At 40.8% G+C, this 21769-nt stretch overlaps 1 protein-coding gene across 2 annotated transcripts in view; it reads right to left on the reverse strand.

The window, feature by feature from the left end:
• The window catches only part of prkd2 (protein kinase D2), a 37774-nt gene extending 16351 nt beyond the window's left edge, over nt 1-21423 (reverse strand). For both annotated transcript variants that reach the window (XM_042414758.1, XM_042414757.1), the window contains exon 1: nt 20427-21423. In XM_042414758.1, the coding sequence (XP_042270692.1) occupies nt 20427-20753 (327 nt within the window). In that variant the 5' untranslated portion in view covers nt 20754-21423. The remainder of the gene's footprint in view (nt 1-20426) is intronic.
• Between the last annotated feature and the right edge of the window lie 346 nt (nt 21424-21769).

Genomic DNA, 21769 nt, shown 5'->3' on the forward strand with positions numbered 1-21769 from the left:
ACAAATCCTGGCAGTTGTAAAGAGTTGTGAAAGATGTATGAACAAATCAACAGTGCAACCACTGAAATAGTATCATTTCTGTTTGTGCAGCTAACCTATTATGCAAAGTTGATTCACAAACTTGACACGACTGCTAATGTTGCAGGTGCTGATTAGACATTAAAATGATTAATTTAAAGGTGCGGTTCACCAAAATTATAATTAGTGATATTTATCCATGTACAGTACATAATTTTGGTTTTATATACCCAGGTTTTCTGCTGACACCCATGTGCAATGCAGCTTATTACATTCATAATACATTCATTCAACAAGTGCATTCAAACTTGGAACAAGCGCTACATGTTATCAAAAATCTGAGGTGTATCCCTTTAGGGTTTTTATGGTTTAGAAATGAGATAGGGGTATTGAAATGTGGTCTGAAAAAGTGTGTTTTTTCAGCCTGCGACAGAGGACAGGAAGATGGGCAGAGACCCAGTTCATTACACCCGCTGTGAGGACAGAACAGAGAGGAGCCTTGGCTGAGATGATCAGTGTCGGAGTCCTTGGAGCGATGGGTCGCATCTGTGCGGTTTGAACATGGCTTGGTTAATAGCATTTCAAGAACTGAAATTTGCATGTTCAACAGCATCATGTCTTTCCAGAATCAGAATCCACAGAAGACACTGTCAACAGTTTTCATAGGGACTATTTCTAAGGTATGAAGTAGATCCAGGTCAAACTATTGAAAGCCATGTCTGTGGACTATTCAGAGTAACATTGCCACTGTTTGTAGAAAGAGATGCTTCTTTTGAATTTTTGCAATCTTTTATTGCTATGATAAACACATATAAAATTCTATTCATCTTCATTGCACGGGGGTGGAAGCAGAAATCTCAGAGATGCATATCTCAAAACCAGGCCAAATAAAACCAAAACTATCTGCACAGCTGGATACCACAAGTGGTAAGTGAGAAAATATGTTTTTTTGCAATTTGGGTGAACCGACGCTGGCCATGGTTCAGTTAGACAATACAGATCCTAATAAGAAGAGACTCCAAACTTCCCCACCTCCAGGCTCCAAAACTGGTCTCTGACAGGAGTGAATCATGTAAAAACTCCATGCATCAGTACCTGGGATTGCCACAAATAAGACCAACTGCTGCCACATGTGATTATAAACACCCACAGTGCCCAGATCAGAGGAGACTCCCAGCTTTGCCCAAATCCACAGACAACCCTCAGCCTAAGTCATTTGTAAGCCCCACAACGCCTTTTGATGCCAGACTCTATGCTATTAACCCCGTACTGTTACCATTACTGCTTGCTTCTTTCCCTGAGCAACTCAAGAAACAAGGCTAGTCATATTATCCTGCGCCTGCTGTCCAAAGCATACACAATGTGCCGACCACAACTGCAGTTGCCACGTCTTTGCAGACCACAAGACTTTGCAGCTCTTCTGAGGAGCACAATATCCCAACTCCCAAAACCACAGTCTCCTCTGAGAAAATGACCATTTTCTTTTTTTTTCTTCTCTGCCTGTTCCAGTTTTCAGTGAAAGTACAGGGTAGAAAGAGCACAAAAGCCGCACATTAGCTTTGTCTGTATGTCAACATGGTGAAAAATGACGTTATTTGTCTTGTAATTATATAACCATCTCAATATGTTTGTGTGTACACTGAATGTTTGACGTTAATGGTTAGTTGTATTGTTGCAAGAGACTCTCTGTGTGGGGTGTGTGTGTGTGTGTGTGTACAGTTTGTAGACAAAGAGCTGGCTGTATTGTCACATGTACTGTAGTATAATATAGTGTGGTTTGCCTGGAGACAGGGCTGTGTCTCCAGTCAGTTTCTTTGGGTTACCAAGGATCAGGTTGCCCTGCGTTGCCTGCACTATTCCTGCAGCTCTTCGGGCCAATGAAGCCATTATGAGTGAAATGAATTATGGACTAGACTTTCTTTACCTCAACCCCCTCCCTTTGTTTCCCATTACTCTTATTTTCCTCTTCATTGCCTTGTTTATCAACCTCTCCTTACTTTGGAGCTATTAACCTTTCCTTATGGCCCCATCTTCTTTTTCACTCAGCTTTCCTACTACAATTTTTTTTACTATAATATTTTTTGAGCCACTCGGAAAGGTAACAAGACCAGTAAATAAGAGTAGAGAAGGAACAGAAACATTCTGTCATCTTTTCTGAGCTTAAACAGCCACTAACATAGTGCTCAATGTGGTCCACTCCCTCTCTTGAAAGCTGATGTAATGTGAAAGCCGGCCAGCAGCACTCGTCCTCGCTAATGACTTGACTAACCTACTTTCGTCAAAGGTCAGATGCTGTGTTCTGTTTGGGAGATGGTAATGTTTTTCCGTGGAAGTGTTAGACTGAGCATAGAACACGTGGATCTAAAAATCTACACAGTAGAATGAGTGAAAGAAGATTTTCAAGATTCTTTGTCTCTGTTTCTTTGTCCACCTGAATCCTTTCAGTCCCAACCCAAAAACTTCCATATATATATTGCACATTTTCTTTTTCAGAATAATCAGTGGTACTTGAAAATGAAGACATTTTTTATGTGAATTGTGGGATCAATATTATATTGATTATATATACAGTATGTACATTCTATTAGGACTATGAAGGTTTCAAATATGATAGCCTACAACAGGTCAGTAATCATTAACCAATACATACTGTTCATATTCTGACTTTTCACATTATGGAATGGGTCATTTTTAACCAAATTTTGAACCACAAATGTATTTTGCATCCATAGATATCTTATCAGTCATTAATAAATAGGCTATTAATCCTTCATTAATGTTTCAGAAAGCAGAGAGAGAGATTTCTTTAGGTTTGACACTATTCATTTAAAGAAAAATTGCATTCACACTATATTTTGATCTCATGTTATCTAAAACAAGAAAACATAACATGATTATTTCTATTAATTTATTGAAACTGAAGGATGCAACAACACTTGAATGTTAGTTTTCATTATAACCATTAAAACCATCAATCAACACCCTCTATGTGCAAAAACGTATACCAGCTGCACAAAATTAAATAATTTTGAAATATTTCCATTTTTGTATATACTGAGCCACTTTAGTAAAAGTCATAAAATCGCAGGCTTAAAAAATGTAATTTATGGTGTTTTTATTGCTTTCAAATGTAAAAATGGGTCAAATGTGACCTTTACATGACCCGGTCACATTTTAGTGAACTCTAAGCTATCTCTTCCCCAATTAAAGGATAAGTTCACAATTTTTCAAGCCTTTTGCTGGCTGTAATCATCCCTCCTGTTCATACTAACCATTAGAAGATCCCCTCAAAATGCATTTACAATGTAAGTGATAGGAGACAAAACCCAGAGTCCTCATTTTAAGCAAAAATGAATCTAGAGGTTTATCTCAAGATAATATGAGGCTTCAGCTGTCTGAGTTTTTCAAATAAAGTGGATATCTCCTACATTTACAGTATTCCTAGTAAAAATGTCCCTCATTATGTTTTGATGTACAGTGTTTTCCTGTTCAGCTGCAGTGGAAGGATTATAACAAGAAAAGGGAATTTAGCCCTAAAAAGATTGTAACTTTGAAAGAAATTGAACTGATTTGACCAATTTGGATGGCCTAAGCCTCACATTGACACACATAAACTTACATACATTTTTGTATGGAACATTGAATGTGCATTATGAAGGGATGAGAACCAGAGATATTGAGTGATTGCAACATAGCCTACATCATAATCAGTTCATGTGCAACCCCTCCTTAAACAGTGGGTAAAATGCTGGGACTGACAGGATTAACAGTGCTAATGCAGCCCTCATCAGGATCACCCACAGTACTGTGACAAGTGTCACTTTTTGTTGCTGTGGGTCTCAGTGTGCTGTTGCTACTGTCAATAAAGTCAGTAAGGGCAAGTAGCTTAATCCAGGTGGCTCAGTCAGTCATCATTAAAAACACACACTCACGAAAAAAAATGGTCTTAACACTCAAAAACAAACAAAACAATTGATATCATTGTGTGTACACCACACACACAAAAATGTCTCTCTCATCATATCGGCGTGATGTCATGGAACAAGGCTTTTGAGAGTGAAATTTGAATACAATGTTTTTGAACTCAAATACACACACATACACACAAACACTGCCACATCGTTGGCTGCCATTTCCTCTCCCCTCTGCTCCTATTCTGTTAGCTTGGTTATCTCCTTATCGACCACCTTAACCCCTCGTCACATGATGCAGCCCACATGCACAGTGTTAGTGATCAAGGTCTTTTGTCTGAAGTGTAACAAGTGTAGACAAACTGCAACCTGCCATATATGAAACAATTACCTAATTCCTCTTTCCTCTTCCAAACAACTTCATGTTCATGCACCCACATGCACATTATAGCAACAATATATTCTTCTTCTGACGTGTTCTGAGAAATGAATGATTGATTGTTTAATTCACGTGAATACGATCAACACAGAAGGAAGGAAATTCAACTGCAAAACAAGCTTTTTTTTCTCAACACTTCAGCAACAGGTTAGCCTCCCCTCATCAAAGAAGCAATGCTTACACACAAGCACCAACACTGATGTCCAGTTGAGTCGGTTTCGTTTCTCATGCGGGGGGCTCGTCAAATGGCTATAGAGTGCTGGCTCTAAATATAGACCCTCTTTTCTGTATATAAAGATGCTACTTGTGTGAAGAACAAAAAGACTTTTATGTCCTGCTGAGAAAGCCGCTTGCTTCTGCTTTTCATCCTCCCCATCACTTCCCCTCCAACAGCTCAGCATGAGCCACCTTCGACCGCCAAGCCACACAAACACGCAAGCACGCACAATTGGGCTCACACATTCACACACTATCAGATTAATGCAACAGCCTCAATGCCATCTAACCATAGCTTTGCACTTTATAGACATGCAGCAAATGTAGGTCAAGAACAAAGGAGTCAAGATCAAGCCTGTATTTTGTTTAACTGATGGAAATATTATCATAAAAGAGGATTTATGCAACCTCATGGATGTCATTTGCCTTAATAGGAGCTCTCAGCACTTAAACTCCCTTTAAGGTGTGAATTCACATAGAGAGCATGATGTCACTTATTCTCTACTAACAGCTTTGTCAGCTATAAGTAATTCTTGCTTTTGGTTTCTTCAACATCAACATGTTTTCATGTCTTCTTCCCCCCCCATCAAGGGAAACTCCACAAGGTCCGTGAACTGACACTGAACATACTTTTTCTGTCCACCTTACAGGTTATATTGTTTAAGTTGTTTTATTTCTATCTCATTAATGGTATGTGTTGTATATAATGTTATTTTCATATATTTATTAAGTAGTAATTATTATTAGTAGCGGTTGTTGTAGTATTATGATTATTATTATGATTATGTTTATTATTATTATTATCAGTGGCGGAATGTAATGCATTTTTTTACTGGGACATTACTATTTGTACTTAAGTAAACTACTCGTACTTCTTCCACCGCTGATTATTATTAGCAGAATTATAATTATATGTTACCTCCCAAACAGAAGAAACTGAGACCCTTAGCATGTGGTTTATAGGTCTTCAAAGATGTTATATATACAATAGTATATTGTGGGTCTGTAAAGGAAGAGTACTGTTGTGTTAAATATGATACAGTTACCACAGTCACACAGGAAGACACACAAATGCTATCATGTGAATACTGTGTAAAAAAACAACCTTATCAGATATGTTAAGATCCAACATGTTCATATAGACCTCTCATGTTTGGCCAACACTGGATTTTCTGATCTGAACTTAAGTTATCACATCTTGGCACAATCATTTTAAAATGGTGATCACCACCACATTCTGTGAAAACTGACTGAATTGTTAAGTTTATGACCCTGGGGCAAGCAAAAGTTCACACTAAGATGAAATGAAACTGATACTCCCACCACTCTTGACTGTTCTATGCAGTTGTTGCTTTTATTTTTTTTTTAATAGTACTCAGAAGAACAACTGGGGGAGTGAGATGTTACAGAATGACAGGAGGTGGATTTGTGTTTACACAGTGCAGTATGTTAAAGAAACACTGCAGTTCTGCAGAATCAATTGGGCCAAACGCCAAAGATGACAAAACTTGATGAACAGCTGAGAATTGGTGTGGATGAAATACAAGACTGTGTATGACAGCACGCTGAGCTCTGTAAACACTGTGACCTCTATAGCCCTACATGGTTCTCCACACCGATGTGTTGCTGCTACAGAAGCCGGTTATCACAACAGGAACCTGATCCAGCCATTTTATAGTCAAGAGGAAACACGCTGCATCCCTTCAAACAACAGACATTGTTTAAACATCCATGTCTTACTGGGGAACAAATCATACACCCCCCGCATCACGTGTGTGGGTTTTCATGTGCACACATTCTTGAGGACCATGATGATGGGATGTTATGCACCTGCACTGTGTTTGTGTGAATTAATGCACTCACGCCATCTTCATTAGACAATACCCTGATTGTTGGACTAAACTGCCTCTATCCTTGTTAACATGTCAGGCACGGGACTCAGAAAGAATCTCCCCACCTTTCTGAAAGTGATGAGGTCTTTAATGAGGGGTTTCCTTAGCAACGGGCATGTAAAGACGTCAACGATCTGCCCTCATTAGCTCCTGACAACAACTTGGCGCAACGCAGGAATTTTCCTTTTGTGCTGACAGCGTTAGTGATGGAACAAACGTATTACTGGCCTGGCATGCTATTTTTAACCCCAGTGAGGTCACATGCTGACGGAGAGATGGAGCAGACAACAAAAATGCCAGCAATCCCTGCCCTCCCTGTGCCCTCAGTCACCTGTAGAGTTTACTACAGACCATGCCAGCTTTAAGAAGACAAAGAGAGAACATGAATTGTTGTTTTTAAAACACACACATGAAATCACAGGTGTGAGTGACAGCCCTGCTCCAGAATGGCAAGAAACTAAGTAATACCCATGACGTCAGCTAATCACTGGGCTTGGCAGGCACAAAGAAAGAAAACAAAATGTGAATGAATCAACATGGAAAGTGTATACAAAAGGACAGACAAGTGAAAAGCTACATGAGTTAGGTGACATAGTGAAGTATACCACGTATCATGACATCTCAATCCATATTTTATTCAGTCACTTGAATCAGGATTGTCTCTTTGTTGGACTTTTCACAAGCAGCAACACAAACACACCAGCAACCAGAGGCGGCTTTTGCTGCTAAATACTCAACCTGCATACATAAATACACACATATACACACAACACACACATAAGGAGAGAAAGCACCTGTGGTCAGAAGTTCAAAGAGAGTTGAGAGCTGGTACAGCAGGATATATTTTATCAGTGGTAATGACGATAACGCATTCATTATGATCATATCTCATTTAGAAGAGACATTAAAGGCCAAACGCAAAATAGTCTTTCTTCCTTGATTTGATGTGTTTCCTGTTGAAACATGATACATGGGCTGGACAAGAGATGTGGGAGAGATTTTTCAAAAGTGTAAACCAATGAAACATCAGTTGGAGTTTTATTTGATGGTTGAGGCTAAAAGTTGGGTCTTCTCAGAAAAAAATGCAGCATATATACAGCTTTCAGTATTCATTTGTTGAAACAAATGCATCAGAGTTATGAGCATGTGACTTTCCCATTCTGGGCCAGCACCTCACTAGAATATGTGCGTTTTCCCTCCATTTTTTTTTCTCTTTTTTTCAAGCAGTCTTACATGAAATGCCAGAAAGACGAAATAAATAAGTGAGGATAACAGTCCTGTCGGCCACAGAGATGCACATATGTTTCTGGATTAAAGAAGCGGAAGCTGAATTAAAATTAGCTCTATAGAACAGCAAGGAAAGCCAAAAAAAGTAACTGAACATTAAGATTACACACCAGACTGCAAGTCTTTCACAAGCACTGAATGTTGTTTGTGCACACTGCAGCTCTTTATATTGTTAATATTAATAAGGACTGCTGTACTGTACTGTAAACTCAGCCTTTATGTTTTCCCCTGACTCAGGTTTTGTGTGTGTGTGTGTGACTTTGTGTGTCTCTTCATGCAGAGCAAAGACATAATCAGGTTTACATTCCTGACCTGCTAGTTTCTACATACCAAAGATAACTGTGTAAACCCAAGAGACTGTGGAGACACACACACACACACACACACACACACACACACACACACACACACACACACACACACACACACACACAGAGTCATGTTTCCATCACTTCAGAGAACATTACATTGATTACATTCATTTCCTGGAGACTTATCCTCACCTTAACCATGACCACCACATGCCTAACCTTAACATAACATTAACCCTAAACTTACCTTAACTTTAAACCAACTCTTCTCCCTAAAATTAATGATTCATTAACTGCACTCCATAAGGAAGGCAAGTCCCCACAATGTGAGGAATACGTACCTGGACCACAAACACACACACACACACACACACACACACAACAAAAAACCCTTTCAAGCATCTGATCCATAAACATACAATCAGCCGAGGTTGCACACACAAACACAAAATGCAACAGTGTCAATGTAGAATGGACATGGATTCATGGACATGGACAACATGGATTCCTGCGCAAAACACAACACACAAACGTGTGTGGAAAAAGAAACACACACAAACAGCCTGGGTTTAATACAGACATGCACATGCTATATTAAAACAAGCATGGTAAATTTTGACATGAGCCCTGCGTGCATTAAAAACCGGTGGTCACAGGTTCACATAAAAACAAATCAAAGACTTATTCTTGCACAAATAAAAATAATCTTTAAGAACAGAGACCATGGAGGTTGAGTGAAGAAAAATATACAGAGACACACGTAACAGCAACAAAACACAGAGAAACCAAACACAAAGCACACAGAAATAGTCCACAGCAGAAATTAGCTGCACACTTTGGAAGGAGAAGAAAAGTGCAAAAATGTTTAATGAAAGCCTGACCCTGTTGCATGCATTATACACCCCTGTGCCTTGTTCACTTTGTGTGTGTGTGTGTGTGTGTCTTAGGCTTAGTCTCAAGCAGCAGCACAGGGACAAAGCGTCTCATTCTGCTCCAAGCATCAAGCAGGACAGAGAGGTAACATGAGAGCCGTGACCAGGCAAGAGAGAGGGGTCTGTGGATAAAGGAGACACGCACTGCTGTTCTGAACCAGCCTTTGTTGGAAGCAGCTCCTGTCTCCATCAACTCCACTCCCCTCATCCTCATCCTCCTCTTCTCTCTTTTCTCTCTCTCTCTCTCTCTCTCTCCCTCCTAGACTCGATTTTGGGCAGGTAAGCTGATAGGAACCTTGAATTCAATCGACTCTGTGTGCAACAAACAACTCACTGACTCACTGAACACGAAGAACAGAAAGAGAGCAGGCCTTCATATGAGAACAGAAGTCTGAGTGACACGTAAAGGGATGGAGGCAAAATGAGCAATGAAACAAGTGTGCTGATGCTAAAACTACTTTTTCAGTACACTTCTTTGTGTTTCAACACTAACTTCAACAGCTGGACTGTCCATTCAATATCCCATAGAAACTATCCATCATGTTCATTTGGCCTCATTAAGTAGTAGTAGTAGTGTTTATGTTTTGTTTTATTCATTGCAATTATGTATTTGTCTCTAAATGATGATTTTGGATTGGTGCTTCAGAGGTCACAGGCTTGTTTCTCACATTGCACTGTTTACTGAAGCTACGAAGGTGAGCATACTTTAAATAGCTGCGCTGCAGGCATGAGTCAGCTGAAAAACAGTTTGTGCAGACATTGTTAGTATTTAAATCCTGGTTGCTGATCAATAAGTGCTGATCCTGGATTGTGTGGTGATATTAGGACATATATTAGGATATTGTATTGTATTGTACAAATCTTAAGTTAGTTTCCAAAAAGTCAAAAAGCCAATAATTTGAAGAGACAATTAATTTGCTGTGACAGTCATGTGATATGAGTCAAGTTGGGCATTATACTTTCCTTGCATGACTACTCATGAATTACACTGTGACAATCCAGTTGTAGACTGCCTCTGTATTAACATCAGAAAAAGTCCCTATATGGATGATAACTTCAGATGTAACGGAAGGCTAAAAATAACAATCAAATGAGTAATAATGACAGAAACTGACAAATAGCTACAGTGAACACAGGTGCTTGAGAAGCATGTAGTGAAGTTATGTCTTTTTTCATTTAAAAATAAAGAATATATTAGAGATATTAATGGAATTGAGATGGATGGATTTTTTGCACACCAGTGGACACCCCACTGTTTCTCAAATCATCTACTATTTCCTTGCCAGATTGATAGATCTACCCAAATAAGTTCTCCAGAGTGTCCATAAAGTAAACACACACACACACACACACACACACAAGGCCATGAGAGTGTTTTCCATGTGCCAAGAGTGCCATGGACACACAAACACATGAAGCTGCATGCTGCGGGCCACAATAGGCCACATTGCTGCACTCTGAGTCATCCCCTCTTCCTTTATGCTTGTTCCCTCTCCTCTCCACATGCTGTTGTTTTCTTTCCCTGTGGCATGGCTTTAGATCCTAATTGAAAGAAAGGGAGAGAGAAAATGCTGGAGGCTATAGACTAACCCCAGTCATATGACAAACATGCGGTTACATTTATGGAGTTTTTGCCTCAGCTAACTAAATTGTAACACTATTTACTCAAAAAGGAAAAAAAAACAGCCCACAAAACTGCACTGCAACTTTTCTGTTTTGCTCTGCAGAAATATTGCACACGTTCATGCACACAGACGTGTGTAGAAGGGCCACCTCCTCTCAGTACTCTCCTTGACTGCAAACTAAATTATACATTTCTATGACACATTTACATGATCATTAAATTCAATAACCTATGATTAACGAGGGAGCGGTTCATTTACATATTTCATTGGGTATGTGATATTCAGGCAAATTAGATATATGTTCATTCATGCTAAATGAATTAAAGAAAGGCCTTTGAATTAGCATTAAGGCATGAAACAGGGGTGAGAGTGTAAGCTGTTTCTTGAATAAACACTCTTATATTGTATGTAATGGAATAGTGATCATTACATAATGCAAAAATAAAGTAATTATCTTGGTGAATATCCTAGAGCTTCCTCAGATCCCTTGTTGAGAGGTCTAACTAATAGGCTGTCATTTTACAGTTGCTTATTCCACCGTCTAGGCTTCAATATTGATGTCAAGTGTTTATCTACTGAAATAAGACTGTGGTTTTGCCTATTTCCCCTCATAACTAAGTGTCCCCTGCACGTAGACACATATAGGCAATTTGCAACGTGTCTGAGACACACTAACACACACACCCAACCCACCCCTTCAACCCTCACACTGACCCCATTGTCTGCTGCCTTCCCAAGAACACTCTCTCTCACTCACACATGTTTCACACACCAGACGTTAGAACAGCAAATAGTTTCATGCCCTGTAGCGACGTAGCTCTGCTTGTGTTTCTCTATGAGATCAGGCACAATATTTTCTATCTGTGGTGGACAGGCCTCTCTAACTTCTCATTCTCTCCCTGTGTTATGAAAATGTGTTTGTGTTTATTTACCCTTGACCTGCAGTTCTCTACCCTCTGTGAAAGAGTCTTGTGTTGTGCTGTATCTCTGACATGAGAAGAAATTCTCTCTCTCATAACTGGCTGGTACGAACTCTCCACATGGTTACATGCCACCAAATGCCGCTCAGCTCTGCTCAGCAGCTCCAAATTGGATTATGGCACAAAACCGTTTTTACGGATGCTAATCGCTGGATCAGTATCATAAGGTCTCCTTTGCTCAGAACAAGAGAAAGAATGTAGGGAGGTGTGGGAGGCTGAACGAGTATGAAGAACACATGAATGACAAAATTCAGGTAGGCTTTAAAGGACAATTCCACTTTATTACAACTTGGGTCTCATTTTGGTAGTTTTGGTTATAGTTTTTACTAGTAATGAAAACAGTGTAGTCTCCTAAATAAGTGCTAGGATCTAGGAATGTGGCTACAGTGATGTCCAATGGGGCAAGAAACAGACAAGTTGGTGAAACTGTAACTTTATTTGGAAGTAAAACCAAAAGAATGCATGCAAAATGTTTGTAACCAATAAGGGAAAAAAATCTGTGTGGTGTGCCCAAAACCACAGCAACTAAGATAGGTCAAAAGAGAACCAGGAAGAGGAATGTGATGGATGTTCAGTTTGGGTAATAATGACCATTCACCTTCTTTTTCTTCCAAATTAGTTTGTTAAACATGGAGGGTTTCTTGCCCTATTTTGACCTGACTTGATCATATAAAATTCAGGTTGTAATGAACCAGAATGATCCTTTAATACACTGGGCAGTGCTATGGATTTGATCTTTTCTGCATTAGATCTCACAAAAGCTCTTTCAGGATCCCAATCTCAGCTGCAGCTCAAGATTCAAACACTTCAAATCTCCATCCATCATCCCACACCTCTCTCACCTACTGATACACATCCCTGTCACTAAGCTCCAGGGGGCAGCGGTGTGTGCTTTGAATAATCAAATGTCCTTGTGCGGACTAAGCTTCCTTCTGCAGCACACACGGTCAGTCATGCAAAACTGTTCCGCTACCATGCAAATCAAGAGAAAGACACGCACACACACACACACACACACACACACACACACACACACACACACACACACACACACACACACACACACACACACACACACAGTGATAGAGAAAGAGAGGTTTGGGTAAGCAGAACTGATACATGTCGCTTTGAAAATAGACACCATTTCCTTCAGGGCAGTAAGGTTTTAGTAGATAAAGTTATTATAGACGCTGTGAGATTCAGCATTTATCTAAAGCTACTACATTTGGTCAGCAGCTGCGTTATCTTCACTCAGTCATTAAATGTCATGCGGACTGATAAAGGCATGGTTTGTTCTTTCGCTTGCATGTCCACCTGCCACTGTCTTGCTAATTGACTGGCATTTATTCAGTGACCAACAAAGGTTTGGGTTGATAAGCAAAGCGTATTTGCCCAGTGGGTCTCATACATACAAGATGCTTTTTAATTCTCCAAGCAGCAAGACGAAATCCCCATGACATTAGATAAGTGCAGTGGATGAAAGTGTACCTGTAGGTTTGTAATTCAGACGAAATGAAGTCAGCCCACTTACCTACAGCGGAACTTTGTTGTTTTCATACAAACAATATGACCTTGTCAGTCACACTGGGCCTTTATCTGGAAAAATCAGGGCCAACTGTTACGTTACTTTACAGTGTTCGTGTATGTGTAGATTACATGTGCAAGAGGGTGAGGTAAACAGGAGGTGGTGTGTATGATCCCATTCCCAGGGCCAAACAGCTTCTCCAGGGAGAGAGATAAAGACACAGCCCTTCCAAAACGGAGGTGGAAACAATGGCCAGGGCAGGGGCTCTCTATCACAGCTGTGTGTGTGTGTGTGTGTGTGTGTGTGTGTGTGTGTGTCTGGTTTCTGATATTGTTTTTAACCATCAAACTAAGGAACAAAATAAACTTATTTCTCTTTATTTACATCTACAGAGTCTAGTCAGAGAGATTCCTGTTACAAGACATGGACATAATGGGTGCAGGTTGATAATGTTACAGCACTTACTGGCATCCTCCAGCAAGTTAAACTGTGAAATACTAAATATTCAATACAATTTCTGCAATATAAATGATATGTTAATAGCAGCTGGCATCTCATGTATCCACTACTGGATTTGACACAGCTCACTGGCTGTTAAACATGTCATAACTCATCACAGATTAGTCTACAGACATGTTCAACAGTCCGGTAATGTGACCACAGCCAAGACTGACAGGACTCAACAGGTTCTCACTTGTGTTCACGTGCTGACTTACTCACTCACACACACACACACAAACACATTGTAACACACCCAGTGACGTCCACACAAATCGGTATGCATCTCAGTAATGATGAAATATAACCGTTAAAGAGACACACCTTTTTGGCAAACTAGGCCAAGAGGGAACACAAAACCAAACCTGTGAATACAGTATGTTAACTTTTCTGTTCTGTAGCTCATTGTGGTTTTTTCTTTATCTTAAAGCCTGACTTAACCTGTATAATATCCTCTGGAAAACATGAGCTAAGGTCACCACTTGACAAACCGGAATATAGGATTTTTGACTCATCACTTCCTAAAAAGTCTACGTCCTCAAAACTTGTATTTTCCTGGCATCTAAAATGAACATGGCAAGAGTGTGAATTGCCCCATGTTTCTCCACCTGAAGTGTGTTCAAGAGCTGACAGGGGAGGCCATGGTAGTAGGCAGATGAATGCAGTGGGAGCAAAGTTGATGAACAGGAGCAGAGATGCGAAGAGGAAGAGGAGGTAGAGCGTGAGAGGAAGTTGGCGATAAGAAGGGCAAAAGGGACCAGAGATGAGCGGATAAGGAGAGGAAGTACAAAGAGGAGGAAGAGAGGGAAAGGCACGGGAGGAGGAAGAGTAGGAGGTAGTTTCCCCCCGAAAGATAGTCAGAGGAAACGGACGTCATTACCTTTTTATCCCAGGAAACAAAGGTATCTACTGTATTAATAAACAATTAATACAGTAGATAGGGGGAAAGGAAAGGAAAGAAGGGGGGCAGTGAGGCCTGCCCAACAAAAGAGTGAATACAACAGAGCTGCATCATGGTTGGATGGAGACAGACCTCTGGTTTCCAGGCCACACTATTAGTTCTTGTTCCATCAGGAGGAAGGGGTTAGGGCGACTGGATGTAGCCCAGCTAAATGGGAGTTTGGCAAGCACTATTGCCAGGTAAAGAGTCAACTAAGGTTTTAGTAAAGCTGGGCTCAGACTGCACAAGTTTTAAAATCCTAACCAATTTTGAAATCGGGCTGCATCACGCACCTTAGGAGAAACTTCACCAATGTTCTTCTCTCTGATCTCAAACATGCACACACTACAATGAAGTGAAAATAATAGTGCATCACATACACATATTATGGTGATGGTGAAGCAGATGTAAACAAAATGGAGACTGACATGGTGCAACAATTTGCTATAGTAACACTTTGAAGTGAGAAAAAACAAAAGCAGAAGGCTAAATGAGCCAGCATGAAAAAATGTTTAGGGGACATGGTCAACACAAGTCGACCGCGAGAGCTTGAGGTGAGATTTTAACTGTCAGTTTTAATATCTGTCAACAGTAGTATGCTAGCTAATGGCTAGAATGTTTAACATTGCTAGGCAACACTGACTTCACTCTCTCATTGGCTATTGTGGTCCCATTTGGAAAGTAGTGACGAACAGTAATCATCCAGATTTGAACTATCCAGATTTTAACCCCTCACATTACCAGATAATCAGGGCTGAACATGGGTACCCACAAAGTTCTCAGACAGGAGGAGTGAATCGGGAATAAATCAGCCCAAAAGTCCTGTAGTCTGAGCCTGGCATAAGGTGTGGTAAGTTTGGAGAGTAAATATGTAATCAAAGAAGGACAGAGTGTTGGCCTGAGAGATTAGGGTCAGAACAGGAGACAAGAGCTGTAGAGAGGCCATTAATTTAGGGTTGGTGTTGGAAGTTGAAGCCAGGGAAGAGTGTGCTTCTCCATCTAGAAGTGAATGGAAAAACGTGTCAATGGAACACAAGGAGGGAGCCTGTGAATAAACAGAGCCAGTGACTCACCCTTTCTGGGATGGGAGAGATGACCGTGGGCGGGGGTGTGGGGTACAAAACTGTGTTCACTACCCCTCAAAAACACACCAATGTGGGCATTCATGCATGCACACACAGTCCAACTCATGTGTTGCACTCAGTTGGCTGGACCAGGACAAGCTGTCTATTGTCCAAATTTCCCACCTAAAGCCGCATAGCTCCTAGCAGGGCAGGAGTTTTGTATTTAGGGGATTTTGGGATTGCTGTGTGTGTGTGTGTGTGTGTGTGTGTGTGTGTGTGTGTTACTAGTCTAACAAGGGATCAGACTCTGAGTGTCTTATTGTTTGCATAAATGAAGGTACTTTTTCTGTTTTGTTCTCTTGCTTGATTTTGAAGGACCAGTATGTAAGATTCAGGGAGATGTTTTGGCAGAAATGGAATGCAATATTTATAAGTATATTTAATTAGTGTATAATCCCATGAAAAAAAGAATCACTGTGTTTTTGTTACCTTGGAATGAGCCCTTTATATCTACTTAGGGAGTGGGCATGTTTCAACAGTAGTCCAGAACAGACAAACCAAACACTGGCTCTAGAGAGGGCCTTTTGCAAGTTTTGCGGCCACTGTAGGTTCTCCTACACCATTGAATGGGAGAGGTTGAGGGGAGGAGTTATCAGTTGGTTGCAATCTGCCACCTCACCCCTAGATGCCACTAAATCCTGCACATTGGTCCTTTAATGGTGAAATGCCTATTTACTATTTACTATTTACAAAAGATAGACACCAGCCATTATTGTACAACATCCCTTATCCTAAAGTTTTTAACAAAAGACATGACGGACACCAGGCATATGGAGTAATTTGTCTTCTTCATTTGTCTTTCCATTTATGGTGGGCAGCCGTAGTGCAGCGCCCAGGGACCAACTCCAGTTCTGAGGATAGGAGTATCCTAATACCCAAGATTCTTTGAGGATGGGAGGAAACCAGAGCACCCAGAGGAAATACGCAACACACAAACTTCAGCAGTCAGAGTTACTCAGATCGAGTGGATATCTTCCAAACAGTCTTTTCAGTACAGAATTATATCTTTGTGTTTCCTCGTTGAGCTGCAGTGGAAGTAAAGTAACAAAAAGAAGGAAATTGTTACTAAAACGACTGTAAATTTGATAGATAACATCATGATTCGACTCATTTGGATGGCTGAAGCCTCATATTAGTTTGAAATGAACTTAATATATTTTTGCATGGAAGGAGGCTTGTGGATTTTGTCCTCCATCACTTACATTGAAAGCACATTAGGAAAGGGTCCTCTAATGGTCAGTATGAACAGGAGGAATTATCACAGCAAGCAAAACCTGTTTCAGTGTCCATTTGGGCACCTGAATATTGTTTTAAGACACACTTGAAAAACTGTGAACGTCTCCTTTAAACAATCAGACTGTATGCTTAAATACACCTGCGGTTAAACCAACCTCTGTTAAAATAACAGGTTGTTTCACTGAAGGAGGCAAAAAAACATAAAAAAAATAATCTATTTTCTTTTGCTGACAATGTTTTTCTTAATTAGATGCTGCAGAGCAGGAAACACAAACTGGTACCATACAGTACGTATATTTAGAATTCTGCTGAGCAATCAACATTCCTTTGGTTGTCTAAAAATATAGAAAAAGTTATGTCTAGATGGGTGTTATGTAAGGAGCTCTGCGGCATTGTGGCCACAATACCCTCTTATAATATCACCTATGGCTGTTTATTAATTATCTTTAGTGTGACCTTACTGCAGTGTCAGACTGGCCATTATTTTCTTCACTCCTGCTTTCCCACTTCCTGCCTTGCATCTGACTCCTTTCCTGACAGCAGCATGTCCATGCACACACGCGCACACGCGCACACACACACACACACACCACACACACACACACACACACACACACACATGCACACATGCACACACACACACACACACACACACACACGCACGCATGCACACACACACACACAGAGGAATGACCCCACAATCGAGAAAGTTTTTATATTTCTGCTGGGGTTTTCCCAGGGCTCCAAATTGCCAGTCCACCTTTTGTAATACTGACTAAAAAGCACCAATTAACTCACTCAAAAATACTTGATGTGTAAGTCATCCATCTCAAGCTTCATTACACATTCACAATCCTCCACATAACAATTTTGTTCTCTTTACAGCCATGGCAGTGACATCCTCATTTCAACATCATGGTGACATACAGGAGTTGATGTCCTCATTAGTCATCTAAAAGACAGCAGCTTCACTGCCATTCTTTGTACTAAATGCAATTAGGTCTATTCCTCTTACAAATTTTCAAACTGATCGACCAAATCTAAATTTAGAAGTATCTTAGCTCTCACTGGGTAACCATAGTGACCTTATAAGCCTTCCAGCAATAGTGTGTCCTTGTTGCGTGTCTTTTATTAGATATTTCACGGTTTTGGTTCAATGGGATTGTAATGTACTTCAAATGCAAAGCTGTGAATCTCTGCTCTTGATTTATAAACTAATGATCCAACTGAGCAGGGGTTTTAGCAAGAAAAGGGATTATGTCCTCTCAGGTGAAAGGTTTTCACTATGAAGCAGCCACAGAAAGTGTTGAGTCAGAGAGGTAACTGGTTGGTCTAAATGCATTTCTGGACATTATGTGCTGCTTTTTTAAGAGCATTACAAAGGGGACCAGACAAGAAACCAGTGAGGGTTCCACTTTTTATGAATACAAAAAAGAAACCTCCCCTGCAATACAAAGATAAGTTGGATTAGTCTGAGAAAACACAAAAATAGGAAGAAAAGAGGATGAAGGCAGGCAGAGGCATAACAGAGGAAAACAACAACTTTAACTTGTTCAAACCATACCTGTTCCCATCGTATAGAAACACAGTGGGAAGAACTGTCAAACTACAGATCCCCTCTGTCTCAGCTCTGCAGAGCAGTAAAGCGTGTTGTTATGATCCAGCATCAGATTCGAAGCACAGCTGAATTAGTCTTTCTCACCCAATTTACCCAACTACAGAACCACTTATATGAGGGAAGAGAACAAATATTGCTGTGCACAAAAACAGATTAGCAGAGTGGGTAAGCTGGCTTGAGGCAGCTACCAGTATTTCCTGGAAGATTCGCGATTGTGGAGTGTTTTACAAAGCTGCTGTGAGCAGGCTGTGGAAAATCTGCTAATCTAATCACCTGCCAGGCTAATTGGCAGATAAAAACACATGACTGGCTCAAACTACCACCTCAACGTAATGTTTTCTATTGTATGCATATAGTCTAAGTAGTATATAGTCATTATGAAAATTTCCTAACCCCATACAGTTTAAATGTATCATTGCTGGCAGTTCTCAAATAAAGACCATATTTCCCATAACACTCACTACTTCCTGTTGCAAAGAGGATGTCACTACTTCTCCCCCCTCCTCAACCCTCTCAACCCTCTGTTTTGATGTTTTCTCTTGTGGTTTCATACAAAAGGTAAGAAGTTATTATTCCCATAAGTCTTTTACCCCTCCTGTACTTTTTTTTTGTTTGTTTTGTAATGTGAACCAGCAGCATACAATGTTAAAACACAGTGAAGAGGCTGCAGATCCTTGTGCTAGAAATTCCAGATCAATTGTGATCATTACTTCATAAAGTTAAAACGCTGAATGCGACATTTTAAACATTTTAAATACAATTGTATCTTGTGGACAAGTTCTAAATGTAATGTTGCTGCTGTGGACACAAATCTCAACTAACAAAAACAGTAAAAACATTGTCAATGTATTAAAAATTTAAAGCCAAGCAGTTAAAGGCCTTTAAAGATTGGGTAATACAAAGCTATAACTTAAAAGTGATCAGTGACGGCTAAAAGAAAAAGAAAAAAGAAAGTAAGAAGATTGGCCTAATGTGACCTGTTCTTATGGCATGAAATGCAAAACATCAGATGTTGCAGAGAGGAGAAGTGAAAGGGGCCTTTTGCCATGGCAAAGGAAGGTCATAGGCAGAGAACTTTGCTGTTTACAGATAGAGGTATGCTGAGATTATATTAATGCTGATCACACTAGATCTGAAATCCAAGTTTGCTCATGCCTGTTCAATAACTGGCTTCACTCTTGCACTGATGTTAAACAGGGTTACGGAGCTCCTCAACAATTGATATTGACTTCCTTTTGTTAAACTGGATGTTGAGACATGTTTGTTTTTTATTACTAATACGGTGAAATGCAATAAAGTAAAATATCATGTAAAATACTACAATTATTGACCCTCATTTCCTATGTTTACACTGTTTCATATACAGCACGCAAGCAGCGTCGTGAGTGAACAGCTAGATGAAACTGAATGTGTCCTGGTTTCAAACAATCTAAGTCGATCAAACATCCCACTCCCAGTCTGCTGTGCTGGATATGGCATAACAAAGCCTAATTGAACATAGTGTTCTCTTCCAACAGTGTGAGGGGAAAAGGTTAATTGCTGTAATTAGAGCGGAGCAAAATTGTGACATTTTGTACTGTTCCTCAGAGTCTGTCACAGCTGTCTATTGAAACACTTTGTCTGCTTGCATGATTAAATTCTTTCATTTACCTATGAGAGTAGTGGAGTGTAAACAAAGTTGTTTTTTTTTTGTGGGAGACACAAAACTAGAGAAGCTTACAACCCAAACTAGTCATCTAACACAGAGATATGTGAGTGTTGTATGAAGACCTTACACATAAACAGTTTTCCACCTGGAGAGAGCATACACCCAGTTTTACCTGGCGTGCCACCCTCTCCAGCTTGCACGCACACACCATACACACATTTCCTACCTTGGTGTCAACAATGGAGCAGGCAATTTGTTTCACATAAGCCAGGTCAGCAGTCTGAGGCATGAAGACAGATTCTCTTGTCAGGCCAATCTGGATGATGAAGGACACCCCCGCTGGAGAAGGAGGCACTGTGGGCATCACAGCCCCACCAGGAGCCTGCCCTGGTGTCAGGTCCATCACAGGAAAACCACCCTGAGCAGGCATAGAGGGCACAGTGATGGGTGTCCCCTGCTGCATCACAGCTGTGCCTGGCAGTGAGGAACCCCCCGGAGGAAAGAAGACCTGGGCCATGGGCCCTGAGGGCATACAGGGGCTAGCGTTCGCCATCCAGAGGTCCTGGCTGTTGACTGCCTGAAGCTCTCAACATACACACTCACAAACACACGCCCAGGTGCAGTCTCAGAAAACCCACGCTCATTCAAACTGTCTCAGGGGAGGAGAGAGGGGTACACACACTGAAACATACACACACACACTGAGCAGAGTCCCGGTTCCTCTGTGTGCTGTGTCCACCCCCTCCCAGAGGATCAAGGAAGAAATCCTTATCCAGGAAGCGGTGGCTTTTCCTCCTTTCAGCCCTACTTTTGCGCTCTCTCGTTGTCAGACTTCTTTTATAGTCCAAGCATGACAAGCATAAGCAATGTGTGTGAGAGGACCCATAAAAGAAAGACACACTCCTACTGCTTTTCCTCCTCCACTTTCTTCCCTCATTCACCTCTCTCTTGTCCAAAGAAGTTGTTCTGCAGGGGAGAAAGTCCAAACTTGATTGTGAAACTCCCGGGCGTGGGAGAGAAGAAACAAAAACAATGCCAAAGTTTGTTGTGCTCTCCTCCAGGCTGAGTTACAAAATGGCCCCCTTCAACAGGAAACTGAGGAGAGCAAGAGACTGCACTCCTTTTACGAGTCTTGCCCTGTTTCAGTTTCAGCCCCAGTTCAGTATTTTTTGTGAAAAAAAAACAGACACAGAGAGCTGTCTGAGGGTACCTCCCTCTCCTCCTCCCTCCTGCCCTCTCTTCTATGATCTCACTCCTGCCAAGGAGGAAGTGAAATGACTGACACGCTTCAAAGCCAATAGACTTTCAAACAGCTTGGTGATGTCAAAGGCCGTTTAACTCCCTACTCCCAGGCTTCTCCCTCCTCCCTTTCCTCCTGCTCATTCCCTGCCTTGGTTTGGGGTTATTGGTTTTGTTTGCTCCCTCCCTGAGTTGCAGTAAGATCCTCTTACATTGCCTGAGGGGGCAGCTCTACACTCAAAAGCCCTCCCATTTCTTCCTCATCTCCCCTCTCACTGCATTAGCCTCTTTCTGTCCTTCTGTGAAGCTGTATTTCCTGCCTTGTTTTTC

Source organism: Thunnus maccoyii, chromosome 6 (genome assembly GCF_910596095.1).
Source record: "Thunnus maccoyii chromosome 6, fThuMac1.1, whole genome shotgun sequence".
NCBI lineage: Eukaryota > Metazoa > Chordata > Actinopteri > Scombriformes > Scombridae > Thunnus > Thunnus maccoyii.